Raw genomic sequence first — 21,846 nt, 5'->3', positions numbered from 1 at the left:
CACTGTGAGGATATGGGCCCACCACGAGTAATCAGGGTAAATGTCATGGACCTGTGACCTTCATAGCCAGAGATGGATGGGGGGTGCATTTCTCGGCAGGCAAAAACGCACCCCCCTTAAAACAGGTTCAGTTGCATCCAGCGAGCTGTGCTTTTCACTGTGAGGATATGGGCCCACCACGAGTAATCAGGGTAAATGTCATGGACCTGTGACCTTCATAGCCAGAGATAAATGGGGGTTGCATTTCTCGGCAGGCAAAAACGCACCCCCCTTAAAACAGACCAGCATTGTTTACATTTGTTAGGTTGACGTCGGATCATTTGTACTAGAAAAACAAATGTCACCGTTTCTGTGACAATATTAGGCACACGATGATCTGTTTATTCAAGTCAAACACAAAATACAATTATCGACGGGTTACGTTTGACTGTGAGAAGAAATCAAACACGTTCGTCTCCCGTTTATCTGTTGATGGTTCTCATTAGCTACACCGCTTATCCTGGTTGGACACTTCGTTTCAGCATAATCAGCTTTATGGTAGCGTGCATAACAGTTTAAATACGAGCGATTTGAGTCGGAAAGGGAGGGAGGGATTTTTAAGGGTTATTGTTCTATCTTCGTTATTCATTATCCATTATCCGTTATCGGTCAGTTCATAATACGCTACAAAGCCAAGACGCCGGGACACTTACACTCAGCCAAAAGGCCGAGCTAAGGTCCTAGCCCCAAAGCCTTGCTGCGATCATTGCGAATGCACCGCTCCCGGAAAGACTGCAATACTGGGCAAATGCGTGGAGTGGACAGAGCAAGCTCTTATTCCATCTCCGGGTTGCAAAACAGTCACATGCCGATACTTCTAGATTCCCATAAAGGCAAAATAAACACGTTACCTGCTCAAAAGTGGTTTATATACGGTGTGCATTACCGTTCGATTACGTTCACAACAAATACAAAGAAGAAATGGTTTAAGTTGTATTACATTCTCAACAAATGCAAGACGAAGTGGTCTGGGATATATGTTCGCCCTTACATACCCGAAAAGTGATGTAAAAGTGAGATAAAACGAGGTCAAAGTGGTTGTAGTAACCGGAGTGACGTGTGCGCGCTCCTGCGACAGGGGATGCAATTCTCGGTGGGGATGCAATTCTCGGCATAACAAGTGTTATAGCAGAACATTCGGCTGAAAATTCAGCGTTTAGGAGTCGGAGATAAACACGATTTCAAATGTGTCAAAATCAAAGGAAGGATCGTGCATGTTAAGTGTAATTGATGTCCCGGGGCAAAACTTTGGTCGACATCTGTGGCAAGCGATTCAATCTGTCGCATTAGTGATGGAAGAGTAACTGATGTTCTCATGTGTCTCGGGTTCTTAGATCCAACTACAATTTTAAACAGACATTGTTGTGTCTTTTATTGCTGAACTGTTTACTTTTGTTGGGAATCGAATATTGGAAGTACAGTAGCATATGTCTACTAGACCAGTTGTCTCCGATTGTGAGAGATGGATTTCATTTATTAAACTCACTTGTTTACTGCTGATTTTTATGTTGTATTGATTACCTTTTATTGGTATTGCACTTCTAGGGAGATGCAACAAATATGACCACATTGCATGATGCTACTAACGGTCTGTTCTTTATTAAACTGGCTCGAATACCACGATTGGCTTTGCGCACGTTCACCAGGCTTTGGTTTCAATACACACCGTAAATGTGTATATATCTAGGTTGGGAATTGATTGGCTAACCAATGTGTCAATCCACGTTTAAATTGGTCACTATTGGCTTTTGTTTCCTTTTCCTTTGTTGACATTAAGGACCTCATAACAAGTGCTTCAAACGTTTTAAAAACGGTATGGGTACTAGGAGTAAATGTCAACTTACCTTCCGATATAAGAGCAACGCCTCCACCTTTTTGCATGGTCATGCCAAACAATATTCAAAACCAATAGTGCTCCATGAAATACTACAAAAACATTTTTTTTGTTTATAGCTGCTATATTTTCAAGTTTTGTGTGTTTTATTTCTATTTTTTAATTGAACATTTCTTCATTCCAAACAAAACGGGTATGAAACAGCCAAACTATAGAGGTCTCTGAGCTTTGTGCTAAAAATAGTAACACGGCTTTGTGCCGCCATTTCGGAAGTCAGTCGATGACAAGCGGTGATAGCGAGAGGAGCAAATATTGACTCAGTTTGTCTATTTATTTACTCAACTAGCTTTGTTTGTGTACGGATTTTGTCCATCAACACTATGGAAAACTACGTGGAGAGTTTAGACAAGCAAGCACGCGAGCGGTACGCTGCGAAGTTGCATTTCATGGGACAATTGGATCCCTACAAAATTCAAAACAAGCACTGGAAGTCTGATCCCGATTTGTTGCCGTGTGTGACTTACATCGAACTTTTTAACTATCTTATTTTCCACCCGAGTCCTGTTGGAGAAATTGGAGGTTCGATAATCGAGAGAAAAGTCTTCTCATATGTGGATAAGGAAAAATGGACAGGAGCCAGCCTCGTTCGGAGGGAGATGTCACTTTATTGATGCGTCAATGAAGATCTCAGAGAGCTGGGAACATGACAATGTATTTAAAGCTGGTAGTGACGATTAGGCTTCGATTGAGTACACCCCAAAAGGCGGTCCTGTATCACGTATCAAGTTCAGAGCGTCCCGTCCCTTGCACGCTATCTTCAAGGAAACTTAATGTCTGCCAAGAGTATCTTCAAGGATGTCTACCCGACCTTTTCCCACAACTGTAAGCAAGTCTTTCTAAATTTCTACATGTATGCAAATCTATTCTACAAATGCAAGTGTATTTACCACAACAGTCCCTTTTGTGAACTGAAGGATTTTCAAAATTACAAAAGTATGGAAGCCTAGACAGAGAACAACCCGGGAAAGGCAACGCTTCTCCGAACGGCGCACCGGTGGCTAAGTTAGCTTAGCTTTCGGGGGCTTTAAATCCTCTATTGACGCGAGTTGACTGAGGAAAGGAGACTCTCTTTCCCTGAAACCGCGTTGAATTTCTCCGCCAAAATAGTGTACGAATGACAAACGGAGTTTTGTTCGGTTTTTAAATGTCCTACCTCACATGTATGTTATAAAAGTAGTTTGGGGTTGTCGAGCTGTTGTCATGAAGTACACATGTCCCATAACCTTTATAAAATTTATTTCTACATCATAAATAATTCAACTTACCAGTCAGAAAGTGGTCAGAACAAACACGAACACAGTCAAGCTTTGGCAAATTCGACCGGTTGATAGCTGCCAGCCACATTCGTCTTCGCCGTTCGCTTTTCTCCTGAGCTTCAATCCCCTGATCGTAAACACACTCCGGAAGTCTAAAGAAGCCCTTCCCACCCTTTTCCCCTCGGCTACAACAGCCGACAATAATGCACGTATTTGGCATTACAATGTAGAATCTAACTGGTTCGCTGAACAATAACAATGACGTGAAAAGCTTTGTTGACTTCCAAAATGCCCGCTAGCAATGCATTGTGGGTAATCTTAGGACCTCAAAGCCCTCTATACAGAGTCATTGTCAAGTTTAAAGGAACAGAAAATGCTGAAGAAATATGGAGAAAAGGAAAGTATATGAATAGGTAAAGTAAAAAGAAAAATAATACATATAATCCAATACAGGGGGAGATTCTTAAGTATATTGTATATATTTGGGACATTGGGAGTGTTCGTCCAATTTAACAGACTAAACCGAAAACATATTCACTGACAAAAATCTGACAAAAAGGTTCAGGATCTTTCATATTTTTTGGTGGATGAAAATGATTTCACTATTGTAGAATTGGACACGAGAAAAACATATCATCCGTGATTTCAATATCAATATTGCAAAATGAACAGTCATAAAATTTCCCTCCCTCTTTCTCAAATTTCTTTATATCTCTTTTTCTTTCTCTTTAATCTACAAGTCCGGCCCCCGACAGAATGTTTGTTCTATCGTGTGGCCCCCGAGTTGAAATGAGTTGGACACGCCTGATTTAAAGGGAAAAAAACAATTCGCTGTGAGACTGGCTCACAAAAAAACGCATACAAAGACGTTTGCGCTTTGCATATCGTTTTTTAAAGATTCCATGTCAGAAAACTGTTGCAATGCTCAGTATGCAGTCACAATGAAATGTTTTATATAAAAAAAAAATAATAATAATACTGCGTAAAAATGTTTTAAAACTCTTTTGTGAGGCAAAAGTTGTTGAGTTGTAGCTCCGCCCACTTTCTTAGTCCTTCCGGGTCACACTTAGCTTGTTTTGGACCACGCGGCGTTCCGCTCCAACTGCGTCAAATATAATTCCATTTAACGGCATTTAACTCTGCAAAAGAGTTAATTGTGAGATTTAAAGGTGTCTAAAAATGTGCGAGGGATGGAATGGACGTTTCAAAGAGGAGCTTGAAGAAGAGAACGAGCGTGATGCGCGACGGCTAACTCAAGTTAGCATTAGCAAACAGCTACAAGAAGCAGGTTGTTCATTTTAGTTTTCATAACATCTTTATTGTCTTATTTTACACTCCCTAGGTAGATTTCCCTTATGTATACAGTGGCGGTTCTGCATTAAATTTCTCCCTGTGCCAAACCTCCCCTGTAACCCCCCCCCTTTTTTCCCCCTAGACCAGGGGTGACAAACTCATTTGAACTCGGGGCCAAACAAATATTCCGTCGGGGCCGGACTAGTAGATTCAAGAGAAAGAAAAAGAGAGATAAAGAAAGAAGAGAGAGGGAGGGAGAGAGCGTGAGAAACAAAAGATAAAAATCGTGAGAGAGGGGTAAAGGAAAGGGAGAGGAAGAAAGAAATCCAAAAAGAAATAAAAAGACAGGAGGAGAGAAAAGAGAAAAGAAAGCGTGAAGACTAAGAAGAGAGAAAGAAGGAAAAAATGAAGTTAGAGCAAAATAAGTTTAAAAGACACATAGAGGGAAAGAGACAAAGAGCAACAAAGTAAGAGAAAAAGAGAGACACAGAGAGTGAAAGAGACAGAGTGGGAGAAAAGGGGTGGAAGAGAGAGAGATAAATAAATATATGTACAGTGTCTTTGTGAGAGGCACCTGGCTTTGGCAACATCAAGTGGACATATTTCAACCTGCAGCTTGTTTTTCTCTTGCGCTTCTCAGAGTGTGTCTCGCGGGCCGGATTCATTCCCTTAGCGGGCCTGATATGGCCCGCGGGCCGCCTGTTTGACACCTGTGCCATAGACAAATAACACAATTAAAAGAGGTGGATATATTTCTCAATTGCACAAACACTTATATATCAAATACACTATATATATATATATATATATATATATATATATAATGGTAGAATTATAAAAACATGCTTAAAATTTACAGTAGCTTGCGAAACTATTGGTCCCCCTTGAACTTTTGCCAGATTTCAGACTTCAAACATCAAGAAATAAAACTCATTTCTTGTGAAGCATCAACACTAAGTGGGACACCATCACGAAGGTGGGACACACTTTATTGGATATTTTCAACTTTTTTAACGAATGAAAATGAAAAAGTGTGCGCAAAAGGATTTTGCCCCATTGCGTTAGTACTTTGTAGCGCCACCTTTGGCTGGGATGACAGCTGCAAGTCGCTCGGGGTATATCTCTGGCAGTTTTGCGAATGGAGAAACTGATATTTAGGCCCATTCCTCCTTGCAACACAGCTCGAGCTCAGTGAGGTTGGATGAAAAGTGTTTGTGAACAGCAGTTTTCAGTTCTTTCCACAGATTCCCAATCGGATTGAGGTCTGGACTTTGACTTGGCCATGTTTTTGGTGAACCATTCCGTCGTCGCTTTTGCTTTATGTTTTGGATCATTGTCTTGCTGTAAGACAAATCTCCGTCCCAGTCTCCATCAGGTTTTCTTCCAGAATGGTCCTGTGTTTGGCTCCATCCATCTTCCCATCAATTTGAAGCGTCTTCCAGGTCCCTGCTGAAGAAAAGCAGAGCCAAACCATGATGCTACCACCATGTTTGGACACATACTAAGGGATGGGCAGGGCACCCGTATGACGCGGCAGGGGTAAACCAGTGAAAACTGTCGGGCCCTGCTGTGGAATAAAAGAGTGTGTTGTGTCACCCTGACCCGAGTGACATGGTTCAAAAATGTTTGTGTGTGTTTTTTGCTAATTTTTTAAATTTATTTGTATTATTTTTGTTATCGTATGTGTTTGTCTTGCTGTCGGTCACCCCTCTCGAGGGATACGACCGAGGTAGACAGAGAGATTGATATTCATGACGCAGCTGTGAGAAGGTGGAATCCATTTGCTTGGCGTCAAGACCTCATCAAATAATATTCAAACTTGCATTTTAATAAAACCGAAGGGTAAACGAGAAGAATTGATGTTGAAAAGATACTTCCCGGTTGTTCCATGTTCAGTATTTGTTTGGTGAGAAATGATGTTTGAATATAAGAGAGCAAGAAAGGAAAGGAAGACCTTTTTCTCAATATTGTAAATATCAGCTAAGAAGAATCGTGGAAGGGAAAGATGTTCCATATACAATCAGGATATTTCAAGCCAATTTATTTTAAATCAACAAATTGTAATCCCGGTTTGACGTAAACATTAGCAATAAGAGATTTTTGAACGTGGAAAATTGCACAGCAGCCTTTCAATAAACATGGAATAAAAGGCTTTTAGGCAAAAGATAAAATAAAAAATACCATATTCCGGTGGCATTTGGTAATTATTTATTATGTATTATTACTTTTTTTTTCAGGAATTCTGGAAGGCACCAATTCTTTTGCTGTAAAAAAAAATACATTTTTTTGGGTTGAATAGAGATTTGACACGTTCATGTGTGTCTTGTGTCCTGCAGAGATCAGCAAAGAGGAGAATCTTCCTTGGCAACAGGAGACAAAGTTGCCTGCCATCAAAAAAGAGGATTCGGAGCCTGAAGACGTCAAAAAGGAGAAAGTCGATTTGGAGCCCGATCGAGTTAAAAAGGAGGAAGATGAGTTTTTAGAGACAATTTACATTAAAAAGGAGGAAGACATTTTTGAGATTGATCTCGTTAAAAAGGAGGAGAAAGAGTTCCAGTATTTTGACCTTAGAGAGGAGGAAGATTTGAGAGAGATTGAAGTGACCGGGGTCCGTTTAACCTCCGAAGATCAACATGAAGAGAACAAGGAGAAGGTGTCTCCCGGGACCACAGATGACGAGGACACGTCCGACTCCGCACACAACGATGGCGACAAATCGTCGGAAGGTGATAACGCAAATCACAGTCCGCATTGTGAGAAATGGTTTAGGCGCAAAGATCATCTCAAATATCACATCGCTGTCCACACTGGTGAAAAACCCTTTTCCTGCTCAGTGTGCGGTCAAAAATTTACCCGTAGAGGTACCTTGAAAATCCACATCAGAACTCACACTGGCGAGAAACCTTTTGTATGCTCAGTTTGTGGTCAGAAATTCAGCCACAAATTAAGTTGGAAAAACCACACAGGAACCCACCCCGGTGAAAAACTTTTTTCCTGCTCGATTTGCGGTCAAGAATTCGGCTGCAAAGGAAGTTTGAAAAACCACAGAAAAACGCACACTGGTGAAAAACATTTTGCTTGCTCAGTTTGTGGTCAAAAGTTTACCCAGAAATCAAACTTGAAAATCCACTTGAGGACCCACACTGGGGAGAAACCTTTTACATGCTCAATTTGCAGTCAAAAATTCAGCCAAAAAGGACATCTGAAAAGCCACGCAAGAACCCACAATGGTGAAAAACCTTTTGACTGCTCAGTTTGTGGTCAAAGATTCACGCAGAAATCAAACTTAAAAATCCACTCAAGAACCCACATTGGTGCAAAACCTTTTGCATGCTCAATTTGTGGTAAAAAATTCAGCCAAAAAGGAAATTTGAAAAGCCACAGAAGAACCCACAATGGTGGAAAACCTTTTGCTTGCCCGGATTGTGGTCAAAAATTCACCCAAAAGGGAAGTCTGAAAAGCCACGCCAGAACCCACACTGGTGAAAAACCTTCGGCCTGGTCAGTCTGTGGTCATAGAAATTCAGACGTAGAGGAAGCTTAAACATCGAAAAACGTTTTTCTCGTTCTGTTTGCGGTCAAACATTCTCTGGTCAGGTTATATTTCAGAGTTACGAGTGTGCTGTTGAGAATAGCAGTCATTGCTGTGGTGCAGCTTGTATCTTTCTTAAAGTGATTATATGAAATGAAATTATGAATGACATTGATTGACTGTAGCTCCTTGGTTCAAATTTTGACTTATCTTCAATAATTTCAATTTCTCTTGTAGGCACGTGTTTATATATTTTTAGAATTTTTGTAGTTCATTTAATCGAGAGGGCCACTTTACAGGGAAGTGTTGTAAGTGCAGCCTGTTGAGACTCCTTGTGATTAAGGGCTATACCAATAAACTTGACTATTGAACGAAATTGGAATCAAGAAATCTAGCCTAACTGAATAAGCGCAGCTTGCTCTATTCTGGCTTAATGAATTGCACGGAGGAAAGGGCGTGGCTATGTCAAAACAACTGTAGATAGTTGGGATAAATGCACCTTCACTGAATCATCAAACCGAACCCCAGGATCCAGCTGAGAATCCCCGATCGTAAAGTGGAAAAGCGTCGCCTATGATCTTTTACGGCCTCTGAACTACAGCTACTGATGAAGTTTTATGAACTTTTGAAAAAAATGGTTACACGAGCACCTGCATTACATTTGACAAGTCATCGGGATGGAAAAATCGCCCGCAGGTGGGGAATAAAAATCACCACAGTAACTGGGCCAGGCTAATTTTAACTTGATTTGATGTATGCTTTTTAAGTGGTGTGGTACCTGTTGATTGGTGTAGTGCATGTGTGGTGCCATTGTATAAGGGTAGAGGTGATAAGTATAAATGTAACAATTTGAGAGGTATGAGTTTGTTGTCCGTGTAAGCTGTATGGAAGGGTCTTGATTAAGAGAGTGAGAGGAAGAACAAATGAGGTGATGATGGAGGAGCAGAGTGGTTTCAGGAAAGGGAGAGGATGTGTATATCTGCTGTTTGCAGTACGACAAGTTCTCTGCACTATCAGTGTTATTGTTACTGTATAGTGACTTGTTTACCTGACTGCCCATTTTGCACATCTGATTAGCTGCTCCTCCAGCACTCTTTGCACTACTGTATAATACTATACATAGCCATAATTATTTAGTATATTATTAGTACTTCAATACTCCAACTTAATACATTTTATTTATATCCGTACATTCAAGGAAACTGCGGGTCAGATGTATCAACATTTCGTTCTTTATACGCGTGTACTAGAATGACAATAAAGTAGATCTAAATCTAAAAAAGTGTGTGAGAAATATTTTGCAAAATGTAAAGATGTTTATTTGGCTTTCATGGACTTGGAAAAGGCGTCTGACAGAGTTGATAGAGAGGCGTTGTGGCAAGTGATGGTAATGTATGGAGTGGGTGCAAAGTTGTTGGAAGCATTGAAGAGTTTTTATATGAACAGCAGAGCATGTGTAAGAGTAGGGAGTGAGACAAGTGAGTGGTTCCCTGTGGTGTGAGGCACGGGTGTGTGATGTCATCGTGGCTGTTTAATGTGTACATGGATGGTGTTGTGAGAGGTGAATGCAGAGTATTTGGCAGAGGTGAAGAGATGATGGATGACAGTGGAACAATGTGGCAGGTAAGTCAGTTGTTTGCAGATGACACAGCGCTCGTGGCTGATTCTGAGAAGACAATGAGAAGGTTGGTAACAGAGTTTGGAAGAGTATGTTATGTGTTAATGTTGGGAAGAGTAAGGTGATGAAGTGTTTACGCCATGTCGTGGTCATGGCGTTGGAAATGAGGTTGAATGGACGGGTACTGGAAGAAGTTGAAAGCTTTAGGTACTTGGGATGTGATGTTGCTGCAGTTGTTGTTGATCGCTTCAAGTCGTCTAAAGATGATCTTTAGGAACGACATGGAACGCTTCGGTTGTGTTACGAGTTCCGATCCAACTGCCCATCGTTGACGGTCCGCGATGAAGGCTGGGCAATCAACCCAAAGGTGTTCGGCCGATTCCTCGCTCTCCCCACAAAGTCGACAGATGTCGGTGGCCGACTTGCGGAGAAGGAATTGCCAGCGTCGAAGCAGCTGATGGTGGCCGCTCCGAAAGCGGATGAGGTCTGTGCGTTCAGCTTTGGGCAGTTGTCCCGAAGCGTTCGTGTAGCGGGTGGGAGACGCATTCGTCGGCCATGTGGCCGTCCACAGGACACCACGTGGGTGTCGCGTTCCTTGTCCTGGTGTTGCTGGAGTTGGTGGAATGGATTGTAAGGTATTGCACAGCGTGAATCAAGGAAGCAAGGTTTTGGTTGCTCTGAGAAGAGTGATGAGCAACAAGAGTATGGATATTAAGAGGCGACTGTATGAGAGTGTGATTGTGCCGACTGTGTTGTATGGTGCAGAGACTTGGAGCCTGAACGCAGATTTGAGAAACAAGAACAAGACGGTCACAAAATAATCTATTTATTGGAAGTCGAAATAAAGACATATTTTGGATTTGCTGATGCAACACAATGACACAAGGCTCTTTGAGTACTTATTCATATTACACATTGCAGAGAAGAAAAAAAATCAAAATTCAATGACATAAAGTTTGATATGGCAAACAAACATATTACATTGCAGGAATGAGGTTGCGGTCAAGACAAGGGGCGGCAGTGGATAAGGAGGTAGAGCGATCGTCTTGGGATCAAGAGATCGCAGTTCGAATCCCGGCTCCTCCGTGTTACATGTCGAAGTGTCCTTGGGTAAGACACTGAACCCCAATAAGCAGGTTAGCGCCTTACATGGCTGCTAGGCCGCTATTGGGAAATGAAGCACATTGTAAAGCGCTTTGGGAAGTCTTGACTTGAAAAGCGCTATAGAAATGCAGATCATTTCATTTCAACACACAAAAGCGGATGAGTTCACTGAAACCGAATACTTCAAAACAAGTGCTGATGGGAATACCTTAAGTTTAATTTCTGTCCACCTTTCTCCAATACTGTAAATTTAAAAAAACCCAAAAGCAAATAAATCAAATACACAAATGAACTCACGACATTCTGATTATTGAACAAATCTAAATGTAAGGAATTGCATTTGATCGAAAACAAACCTCGGCTCAAGTTCAAAGAACATCCAGTCAAGAATTCACTATTCGAATATAAATGTGATTTAAGATAAATATATTCACATAAAGACACGCTTTGATTACAGGAATATATATTATATTGTCGATTCATACAGTCGCATATGAAAAAGAACATCCTGGTATCACAAGAAACCAAGAGAACTGGTTAAGCAGGGATTACAAGTAAGATCTTGGGCCCAGAGCCAGGCCCGAACCCTTAAAACCCTTAAAATGTCAATCATTAGGTCGGGCCATTTTGTGTTTACTTTCGCGGAAAATTAAAGTTTTGGGTTTATCCCGGGCACGATTTGTCAAATCCAGTTAATCCGTCGGGTTCGGGTTTATATTGCAGCTGGTCAGGTCAGGCTGAATTTTTTAGGCCTGACCTTAACTCTAGCAGGGATAGATTTGTTAACTTGCTTGAGTTTCAGCCTCGACATCATGAGCTGATATTCAGCGGCTGTAAAAGATCAAGGGCGACACTTTTCCATTTTTCGATCCGTGATTCAGAGATGGTACGTACAACCCGTTAAGCCAGCTTATATCAAGCTGACCCCCGGAAAAGACGCCATCTTGATTCAGTCAATCCAAAATGTAAAACGTGTGTATGCAGGAGCCACAAAACTGAGCAGGCAAAAAGTTTTTCAGCAGTGGCTCATGAAGTAGAATAGAATAAAATAGAATATACCTTTATTGTCATTGTTACAAAATGGGTTAACATATTGTGACAACGAAATTGGGCATGACACTCCAGTTTTACACATTCAGTGAGGTATGAGCAAGAAGATAAAGGAACAGAGAAGATAATGTTATAAAACAAGCAGAGGTAGTCTTGGGATCAAGAGATCGCAGTTCGAATCCCTGCTCCTCCGTGTTGCAAGTCAAAGTATCCTTAGGTAAGACACTGAACCCTAATACCCCCAATAAGCAGGTTAGCCTCTTACATGGCTGCAATACAAGGCCGCTATTGGCAAATGTGGAGCACATTGTAAAGCGCTTTGGGAAGTCATTGACATGAAAAGCGTTAAAGAAATGCAGATCATTTAATTTCAATTCATTTCACCAGTGTGGATCCTTGCATGTTTCTTTAAGTAATCTTTCAGGCTGAATTTTTTACAACAAACTGAACAAATAAAAGGTTTTTCACCAGTGTGGGTTCTGGTATGTCTATTCATATGTCCTTTCTGTCTGAATTTTGGGCCGCAAACTGTGCAGGCAAAAGGTTTTTCACCAGTGTGGGTTCTGACGTGGCTTTTCAAATTTGCTGTTTGGGTGAATCTTTGACCACACACTGAGCAGGCAAAAGGTTTTTCACCAGTGTGGGATATTGCATGCATCTTTACGCTTATTTTCTGGTTGAATATTTGACCACACACCGAGCAGGCAAAAGGTTTTTCACCAGTGTGGATTCTGGCGTGGATTTTCAAATTTGCTTTTTCGGTGAATTTTTGACCACACACTGAGCAGGCAAAAGGTTTTTCACCAGTGTGGATTCTGGCGTGGCTTTTCAAACTTTTTTTTTGGTTGAATTTTTGACCACACACTGAGCAGGCAAAAGGTTTTTCACCAGTGTGGGTTCTTAGGTGAGTTTTTAAGTCCACTTTCTGGCTGCATTTTTGACCACAAACTGAGCAGGCAAAAGGTTTTTCACCAGTGTGGATTTTTGCGTGGCTTTTCAAATGTCCTTTTTGGGTGAATCTTTGACCACAAACTGAGCAGGCAAAAGGTTTTTCACCAGTGTGGACTCTGGCGTGGCTTTCCAAATGTCCTTTTTGGATGAATCTTTGATCACAAACTGAGCAGGCAAAAGGTTTTTCACCAGTGTGGACAGCGATGTGATATCTGAGATGATCCTTGCGCCTAAATGTTTTCTCACAATGCGGACATTTGAGATATTTGTTATCGCCTTCCGACTGTTCGTTGCTATAGTCGTGTGCAGAGTCGGACGTGTTGTCGTCATCTGATGTCCCGGAGCTTCTGCTTGGAGACACCTTTTCCTTGTTCTCTTCATGGTGTTCCTCTGAGGTGAAACTGGCCCCAGTCACCGGAAAATCCTTCAAATCTTCCTCCTTTTTAATGTGAATAGGCTCCAACTCGTCCTCCTCCATTTTGACGTCAACCGTGTCTAAATACTCGTCTTCCTCCTTTTTAACGCGAGGCAATGGTTTCTCCGCTTGCCCAGGAAGATACTCTTGAGTGACATCTGCAGGACATAAACCACACAGTTTTTCTAAATCTCAAATATTCACACACACACAAATATATTTTTATAGCAAAGGTATCGCTACAAAAATCCTTTCAGCATTTCTATCCCTCCAAAATAATACTGCTCTGTCCTGCAATGATTATATGTAAAAAAATGTATGGTTGTATTTTGCAGGGTCATACTGGAAATGCAGAAAATTGGGTTTTCGGGACAGAAGACTGCTATCATGCCATCAGACTGCCAAATAACAGGAATGTTAAAGCACTTCATCCAGAATGGAAGGATTTTTTTGAAAGCACAACAGAAAAATTCAAGCATGTTCCCAGATTTCAAGCACCCGCCAAACCCTGCGTTATACATTTTCCCCTCGGGCATGTTTATTTGATTTTTTTTAATTTAGCATCATAAAAAAAGGAAAACAATCCAGGGATGGCGCCATCTGGTGGGTTCACGTGGTTCTACTATTCCACACGTTGTTAGCGTAGCATAGTTTAGCCCACTTGTTATTCACCTCCAGAGCGACTCGAAGGCCGACTAAGAAAATCCAGTGGTGTGAACAATTAGGTTTCAAATGTATTACCAGAATATTTAATCCATACTTTTCAAAAGCCTACCAAGTATTTGAAGAAGAAATGACGCCGCCATTTTACGTTTATTCCGCACAAAAGTGCATACATTGAGAAGGAATGGCGACTCCAACTCTCAACTTTTTAATTCAGCCTTTGATTTAATTCGACTGCAAGGTTAATTCCTATTTCGTCAACACGCGCGTATATTTGATCAGACACATATGGTGCAATGGACTCGAGGATCCCAAAATAAGAAAATAAATCGTTCTAGAAATGAAAGGGACCAACCTGCTCTGTTCAACACAACTCGTAGCTGCTTGCTAAAGCTAATTTGGTTTAGCCGTCGGTCTTCTCGCTTGTTGTCATCTTGAAGCTCCTCTTTCAAATTTCCTTTTCCCCTCTCGCACATTTTAGCCACCTTTAAAACTCTTGTACAGAGTTAACTGCAGTTAGATTGAGTTGAATTCTGCGCACGATAGCAGCAGAACGCCACAAGGCCACAAACAATGGCAGCAGTGATGTGTTTTTCAATCTTCTTCTCCGATGTCTTCCATCTCTTTGGCGCATTAGCGCCCTCTAGCATCACATCCTCGTCACTGTTCCATTGTAGCGTCTTTGGTGAACGAAACGGGTATATGAGCCGACCCCCTTCCAAATGCTCTCTCTGTATATATATGTGTAACCGCGGTGTACTTGTCCCACCAAAGATCCACATTCACGCTGGACTGGATGATGAGGTTTTTATTACAGTTACTGCAAATTAATGAGTCACAACATTAGCTATTCTGCTGGCTTTGATCTCTTTGATCTCAGTAGCAGCTCTCTCTGGAAGCTGGCCAAAGAAGCATGTCAGAGAGCTTTCTTTTCAATTTACATAGAATAGATTTTAGAATATAACAATACATTTTTACATCCATTTTAACAAGATACTTTTAACAGGAGATCGTATAGTGGATTTTTAACATTTACGATGAATTCAACATATTTTCTTTGGTCTGAATTTTAACCAACATCGTCCTTTTTAATGTATATGAGAAAATAGAAATAAAAACCATAATGAGTATAAAAACAGGTACAATTTACCTGCAAATGAATGAGTCACAACATTGGCATTTCTGCTGGCTTTGATCTCTTTGATCTCTACAAGAGGAATTACATTTTAGTAAACAGAAACAAAACGAAAATAAACATAAACAGCTTGACAATATCAATCACATCACTGTGCATGTTGAGAGATTTGTCAGCTGGGGTTATAATGTTTAAAATTAACTTCTTTTGTGTAGCACCAAAAAAATGTGTCTTACCAGTAGCAGCTCTCTCTGGAAACTGCCAACAAACCCCGCCTCCCGGTCACATGTTGGAAGCCAAAACCAAACCCCACCCCATACCAGCAGGTGGCACTGTTGGGCTCATCATTGCAGGACTCTTACCAAAAACTATACACATATTTCAGCAGGAATTTCAATAAAACAAAAGTTATTATTACACCCGTTACATATATATATCTCATCTCATCTCATTAGCTGCACCGCTTATCATCAGTAGGGTCGCGGGGGTGCTGGAGCCCATCCCAGCAATCATTGGGCAGTGGGCAGGGACACCCTGAACTGGTTGCCAGCCAATCGCAGGGCACACAGGGACAGACAACTCACTCGCTCATTCACACCTAGGGACAATTTAGACCAGCCAATTCACCTGAAATGCATGTCTTTTGAATGTGGGAGGAAACCGGAGTGCCCGGAGGAAACCCACGCAAGCACGGGGAGAACATACAAACTCCGCACGGTAAGGCCGGGAGCTGGATTTGAACCCAGGCAGGAGGTTCCCACGACCTCAGAACTGTGCTGCACACGCGCTAACCACTGCGCCGCCGTGCTGCCTGCACCTTATATATATGGATCAATATTAAATCGCAAAGTCTGCAACTAAAGCAAGCAGCTGCCGACTAGATTTCCCCCCTTAGGTGAAGGAGTCCGCGTATGCTGGGATTGATATTTTTTATAGATGGTAGGGCGCCCGCTCCGAGACTGGGAGGTTGTGGTTCAAGCCTCGGCCGAGTCATATCTAAGACTTCCAACATTGGTACTCATTGCCTCCCTGCTTGGCGCTCGGCATTAAGGGTAAGAATTGGGGGGTTTGCTCACCGAATGACTCCCAACACAGCAGTTGGGTCTAAAATGGCGGCGCCGATCGAAGGCGTCGAGTCATATCGATAGCTTCGCTTGACAAAATGATTTCCGGTAGATATCATGTTGATGGTTGATACTGGCTGAATAATAATAAATAAATAAAATAAAACAATCTAATGTCCCTTGTGGTGTTCCTCAAGGCTCTGTACTTGGCCCCCTTCTTTTTAGTATTTATATGATCCCGCTTGGTGACATTATCCGCAAGTATAATATTAGTTTCCATTGCTATGCAGATGACACTCAACTGTATGTGCCATTGGAAATAAATGGACATTTGAGTGGTAGAAATCTGGAGGCTTGCCTTACTGAGATTCAAAGATGGATGTCACTTCATTTTTTATGCCTTAACCCAGAAAAAAACTGAAATGTTGATTATTGGTCCAGCTCACTGTCATCATTTGTTTTCAAACACTACCCTGAACCTAGACAAATGTAATATCACCCATAGTGACTCGGTCAAAAATCTAGGTGTTATATTTGATCCTAATCTGTCGTTTCAGTCACACGTGAAAAATATTACTAGAATAGCTTTCTACCACTTCCGTAATATTAGGAAGATTCGTTCGATGCTGTCCCAATCAGATGCAGAGATTTTAATTCATGCGTTTATGACTTCTCGGCTTGATTACTGTAATGTATTGCTTTCTGGTCTCCCGATGTCTAGCATTAAAAGTTTGCAGCTGGTTCAGAATGCGGCAGCTAGACTTTTGACTAAGACCAAAAAGTTTGAGCATATTACTCCTGTATTGGCCAACTTGCACTGGCTCCCTGTCCACTTAAGATGTGACTTTGAGGTTCTTTTATTAACATATAAATATTTGCATGGGCTTGCACCCTCTTATCTCTGATTTGATTTCCGCCTATGTTCCTGCACGGAGTCTGCGCTCGGAAAATGCCGGTCTACTTGTGACTCCGAGAGCCAAGAAGTCTGCGGGCTCGAGAGCGTTCTCCATCCGGGCCCCGGTGTTATGGAACGCCCTGCCTCCGGAGATAAGATCTGCAACCTCGACGGAAGTTTTTAAATTGAGGCTTAAGACACACTTCTATTCCAAAGCATATGATTGATGCCCACCTCGTATTCTGTTTTGTCCTGTCTTTTTCTGAGGCCTGCCTGGCTGATACGAAGGAGAAGGATGATTTGGGATGGGTCAGCGGACCGGGGTCTGACCTGCAGCATGTCAACCCCTGCATTTACCAGCTGGCAGAGATGGGAAGCAGCGTCGTGGCTGTCATGGACTTTCTGGAGTAGTTTACAGGCTGGGGGCGTCGTTGGTGTCATGCTCTTTCTGGACATCATAAATATCTTGCCTAGTGTTTACTATTCTGTGTGCAGTAATTGATAATCGTAATTCACCCTGGTCAATCCTGGAAGGGGGATTACCACATGTGAGGTCCTTTCTCAAGGTTTCTCTTTTCTCCTCACTCTGAAGTTTTGAGTTGTTCCTTGCCCGCATGCTGGTTTAAGATCAGGTCATTTTGTAATTTTAATCCTGTGCAGTCCTTTGAGACATTTTTGTGATTAAAGGCGTCATCAATAAATGTGACTTGACTTAGGTGAGCTATGCGGCTTTCTATTTTCCCGGTATCTTGTTTTAGAACGGTCTTGATGTTTCTGCGATGAGTCTATTTTTAAACTAAAGTGTTTATTGTCATATGCACAGTAAAGAACCCTGTTTCCCTGCACTATCAAATTCTTACTTTGCTGAACACACAGTTTCCAGCAAAAAATAAAATAGAAACTAAGAAACAGATGTAGATACTGCAAAGTATCTACATCGATCCAAGTAGGAAACGGACACTAAAAATGATAGAGGATCCCGGTCACCCTGCTCGCAGGTACTTTGATGACCTGCCACCAAGTCGGGGTCTTCGCGCCATTGTGAGCAAGACTACACGTCTTAAAGAGAGTTTTTACCCTTCCGCTATTCCTACGTTCAACCGTAATTGAATTTGGTTATTATGTAAAGTATGCCAACGGTGTTCCACTGACATTTTCTACTTGAGTCTTGTTATTTACATTTTCCCCCTCGGATGGGTCTGGCCTTGATGCGGCGAGGGGGCTTGCGTGTTCCAGTGACCCTGGAGAGCGATACCGTCGGGAGCTTGCTCCTGGTAGGGTCACCCATGGCGGGCCGGTCTCCGGGGTAGGTTCCAGACAAACAAAGACCCCAGCGTGTCGGTACGCTGTGAGGTGGCAGCCCCACCAACCGACTATCCTGCGGAGGGCTAACAACTCACCCAGGAGAAACACACTTTGTTACGAAACTGACCAGAGAAAGAAGCCGGACTGACCAACACGGTAACGGACCCCAGCCTGCCCCCGACCAACGAGTACGGATCGATCTTCGTCATAAGACCCGTGTCGCCACCTGGAATGTCCAGACACTCCTTCGCCCCGGAGCTGCCACCCTGCTGTCCCGAGAGCTCTGTCGCTATAACATCACCATGGCAGGGCTCTGTGAAGTACGATGGCAAGGCAATGGTGAAACAACAGCTGGCAACCATTGCTACATCTGGAGTGGCCCCGAGAGTCGGACCGGCCTTTACGGTGTGGCTCTTGCCATTCCAAAAGCCCTCCGGAGGTCCCTCATCAGCTGGACACCAATAAGTGACAGACTACTGTCTGCTCGATTCCTCCACCATCACGGCAAGATGACAGTGATCGTCGCCTACGCCCCCACCGATGTCGCTGATGAGGATGCGAAGGACGCGTTCTTTGACCAACTCCACCAGGCTGTCAACCAAGCCCCACCACACGACGTCACCATCATCCTCACTGATGCCAACGCCACTCTATCCAGCATTGATCGGTCCCCCGGCTCACCTGTCGGCACCACCTTCGTTGACAGCACAACAAACGACAATGGCAACCGCCTCCTCCTCCTCTGCCACCAAAACAACCTTTGTGTTGCTGACACCTGGTTTCCCCGGAAATGCATCCATCACTGGACGTGGTACAGCCCAGATGGCAGAACCAGGAAGGGATTGGACCACATCCTGATATCACGACGCTGGAAGTCGTTTGTAACCAACTGCCGGGTGTTCAGAGGAGCACAGCTTGGCAACACAGACCATCGTCTGCTGGTGGCCCAGCTCAAGCTAAAGCTCCGAGCCAACCAGCACAAGACTCTGCCTCGCCCCGACTCCTCCCGACTCAGCGACCCCAACATCGCCAGAGACTTCAGTTGCTCCATCCGCCGCTCTCTTGATACCCTGGCTCCTGACAAGCTGACAGACTGGGCGGCCTTCAAGGAAAGTGTCCTCCAGTCTGCTCACAATGTCCTCGGACGCCCGCGATCCTCCCCGAGAAAGCCCTGGATATCAGAGAGGACACTAAACATCATAGACCAGCGGCGTGAGGCCCGACTCCGAGGCGACCTCACAGAGTATCGGAGACTGAATCGCCTGCGCAATGTGGCCATTGCTGAAGATAGGGAGAGGTTTTGGCAGGCAGAAGCCCAACAGCTTGAGTCCGCGGCCAACAACAACAACATGAGCCGCGTATTCAGTCTACTACGCCAAGCCCGTAGCGGCCCACACATAAAGACAGCCCTGGTAAAGGACTCAGACGGCAACCTCATCATGACAGAAGCCAACTGCCTCGAGCGCTGGAAGGAGCACTTTAGCCTCCTCTTGCAGCACAGCACCATCCCGGCTGATCCCACCCTCCTACGGGCTGCGAGCACAGCACCTCCTAACGACATCTGCTGCACAGACCCCGTAACACCCGAGGAAGTGAGAGCTGCTCTGAAGAAGCTGAACACCAAGAAAGCCCCCGGCATCTGTGCCATTACCGGCGAGATGCTCAAGGCCGGCGGTGATGGCATGGTGGAGTGGCTAACCCGCCTATTCAACCAGGTGTGGGAATCGGAGCAGCTGCCCACCGACTGGACCAGAGGAGTCATCTTGCCCTTCTGGAAATGCAAGGGCGACAGGCTTGTCTGTGGAAACCACAGAGGCATAACCTTACTCTCCATCCCGGGCAAGGTCTTTACCAGGATCTTGCTCAGCCGTGCCCTTCCAGCAATCAGAAGCTGCCGCCGTCCCCAGCAGGCTGGCTTTATGCCCAACCGCTCCACAACGGACCACATCTCTGCCGTCCGTTTGCTGATAGAAAAGACCCGTGAATTCCGTAAAGATCGCCATCTATATATCGGATTCATTGATCTGAAGGCCGCCTTTGACACCGTCTGCCACTCTTCACTGTGGAACATCCTCCAAGCTCTCAGAGCACCACCCAAGATCATAGCCCTGTTCAAGCTGCTCTACAGCAACACAGAGAGCTGTGTCCGTATCAACGGCATTGACTCCGACTGGTTTGCTATCTCCAGCGGCGTTCGCCAAGGCTGTGTGGCTGCTCCCGACCTTTTTAATTGCATCATCGACCATCTGATGTTCAGGGTTAGTGAGCGCATCCCCGGAGTGTCTTTCGGCAACTACCACCTGACTGACCTGGAGTATGCTGACGACACCATCATTCTCAGCACTTCCTACAGCCAGCTGAGAGACGCTCTGGGCATTTACAGCGAAGAGGCAGCGCGGCTTGGCCTGCAAGTGAGTTGGACGAAAACCAAGTTTATGTATGTCGGTGATGGACCAGATCCACCTCCCATCCAAATTGGTAGCGACATCGTAGAGCCTGTCAAGAGCTTTGTATATCTGGGGTCCATGGTGACAGACAATGGGGACCTAAAACCAGAGATTCTCCGCAGAAGAGCCCTGGCAGCATCTGCTCTGCAGTCTCTCTGGAAACCACTCTGGCGGCACCAGACCATCGCACGCAAGACGAAGCTCCGCATTTACAACCTCGCCGTACTCCCTATCCTGCTTTATGGCTCAGAAACATGGCCCCTGAACGACACCCTGGCCACAAGAATCGATGGTTTTGATAGCAGGGCTCTCAGAACCATCGAGAACATCAGGTGGCCCCAGCGAGTCTCCAATAAAGAGCTCAGAGCCCGCACGTGCCAGCCCCAAGCATCTTCCTTGGTCGCACAACGCCGCACCCGCTGGTTTGGCCATGTCCTTCGTCTACCACCAGACCATCCGACACGAGCCATTCTCCAGTTTGACCCAAAGGCCGCAGGCTGGAGACGACCACGAGGGAAACCCCGCACTCGATGGCTCGACGTCGTTGCGGGCGACCTCCAACAACACGGAGTTGCCGTAGAGGATGCAGAACAGCTGGCACAAGACCGCCAGCATTGGAAAAACCTGGTTCATCTGGTCGGCTCAACGCACAGGGACGGGACCCCCCGACCTTCGCTGGAGCAATAAGTAAGTAAGTAAGTAAGTATTTACATTTATTTTTTAAACTATTCTATATAATGACCTTGTATTATACACTGCAATATCTTTTTTACTCTATTCTGTTTTATTCTTTTAAATCCATTATTTTATCATTATTGAGAGTTTGCGTGTCAAATGATTTCTTGTACATATCATGTTTACGGTTTATACTGGCTGAATAAATAAATATAATAAGATCAACAAGAAAAGCTTCATGCGCAAGCGATCTAATATTTAAAAGACCAAAATTGAGCCGCACGTCTAAACTTTCCAAATAGTCAAAAAAGAACGCTCAATTTAACTGGTTTTATTTTCTTGCTTTGTAAATATTGTTAAAGCACTGTATTTGCCCTCTTTTTCACGACATATTATTTTGAAACCTGATGTTACATTAATAAATGACTTCACTAGGGCGCTATCACGTAACCGTTTATTTCTCAAAATACAGTTTGACATAGTTAGAATTGCGGTTTATTTTGATATTTT

At 43.6% G+C, this 21,846-nt stretch overlaps 2 protein-coding genes and 1 pseudogene across 7 annotated transcripts in view; 2 read left to right on the top strand and 1 right to left on the bottom strand.

Annotated features, from left to right (window-relative positions):
• LOC148376990 (uncharacterized) overlaps nucleotides 1-21,846 on the top strand; it is a 205,695-nt pseudogene that overhangs the window by 115,178 nt on the left and 68,671 nt on the right. The window lies entirely within an intron of this gene.
• Nucleotides 1-21,846, bottom strand: part of LOC148376996 (uncharacterized) — a 55,885-nt gene that overhangs the window by 28,854 nt on the left and 5,185 nt on the right. Inside the window, exons 2-4 of one of the 5 annotated variants that reach the window (XM_088351081.1) lie at nucleotides 13,177-13,310; nucleotides 9,844-10,017; nucleotides 5,375-5,931 (exon numbers count right to left, since the gene is read on the bottom strand). The exons of 2 other annotated variants lie outside the window; for them this stretch is intronic. In XM_088351081.1, coding sequence (XP_088207207.1) covers nucleotides 5,854-5,931; nucleotides 9,844-10,017; nucleotides 13,177-13,310 — 386 coding nt within the window. In that variant the 3' untranslated portion in view covers nucleotides 5,375-5,853. Of the gene's footprint in view, nucleotides 1-5,374; nucleotides 5,932-9,843; nucleotides 10,018-12,131; nucleotides 13,311-14,170; nucleotides 14,690-21,846 lie in introns of those variants that run through there. 2 more of the 5 variants (XM_088351073.1, XM_088351046.1) reach the window with 2 other exon arrangements.
• LOC148376997 (uncharacterized) lies at nucleotides 4,241-9,492 on the top strand. Its single transcript, XM_088351986.1, has 2 exons — nucleotides 4,241-4,477; nucleotides 6,819-9,492. The coding sequence occupies exons 1-2, from the start codon at nucleotides 4,369-4,371 to the stop codon at nucleotides 8,024-8,026; spliced, it is 1,317 nt and encodes a 438-aa protein (XP_088208112.1). The 5' UTR covers nucleotides 4,241-4,368; the 3' UTR covers nucleotides 8,027-9,492.

The sequence above is a fragment of the Urocampus carinirostris genome, chromosome 1, assembly GCF_059441175.1.
Source record: "Urocampus carinirostris isolate Australia breed hairy pipefish chromosome 1, RoL_Ucar_1.0, whole genome shotgun sequence".
Classification (NCBI taxonomy): domain Eukaryota; kingdom Metazoa; phylum Chordata; class Actinopteri; order Syngnathiformes; family Syngnathidae; genus Urocampus; species Urocampus carinirostris.
The sequence above is the reverse complement of the archived record's forward strand: the minus strand, read 5'-3'. Positions and strand labels throughout refer to the sequence as shown.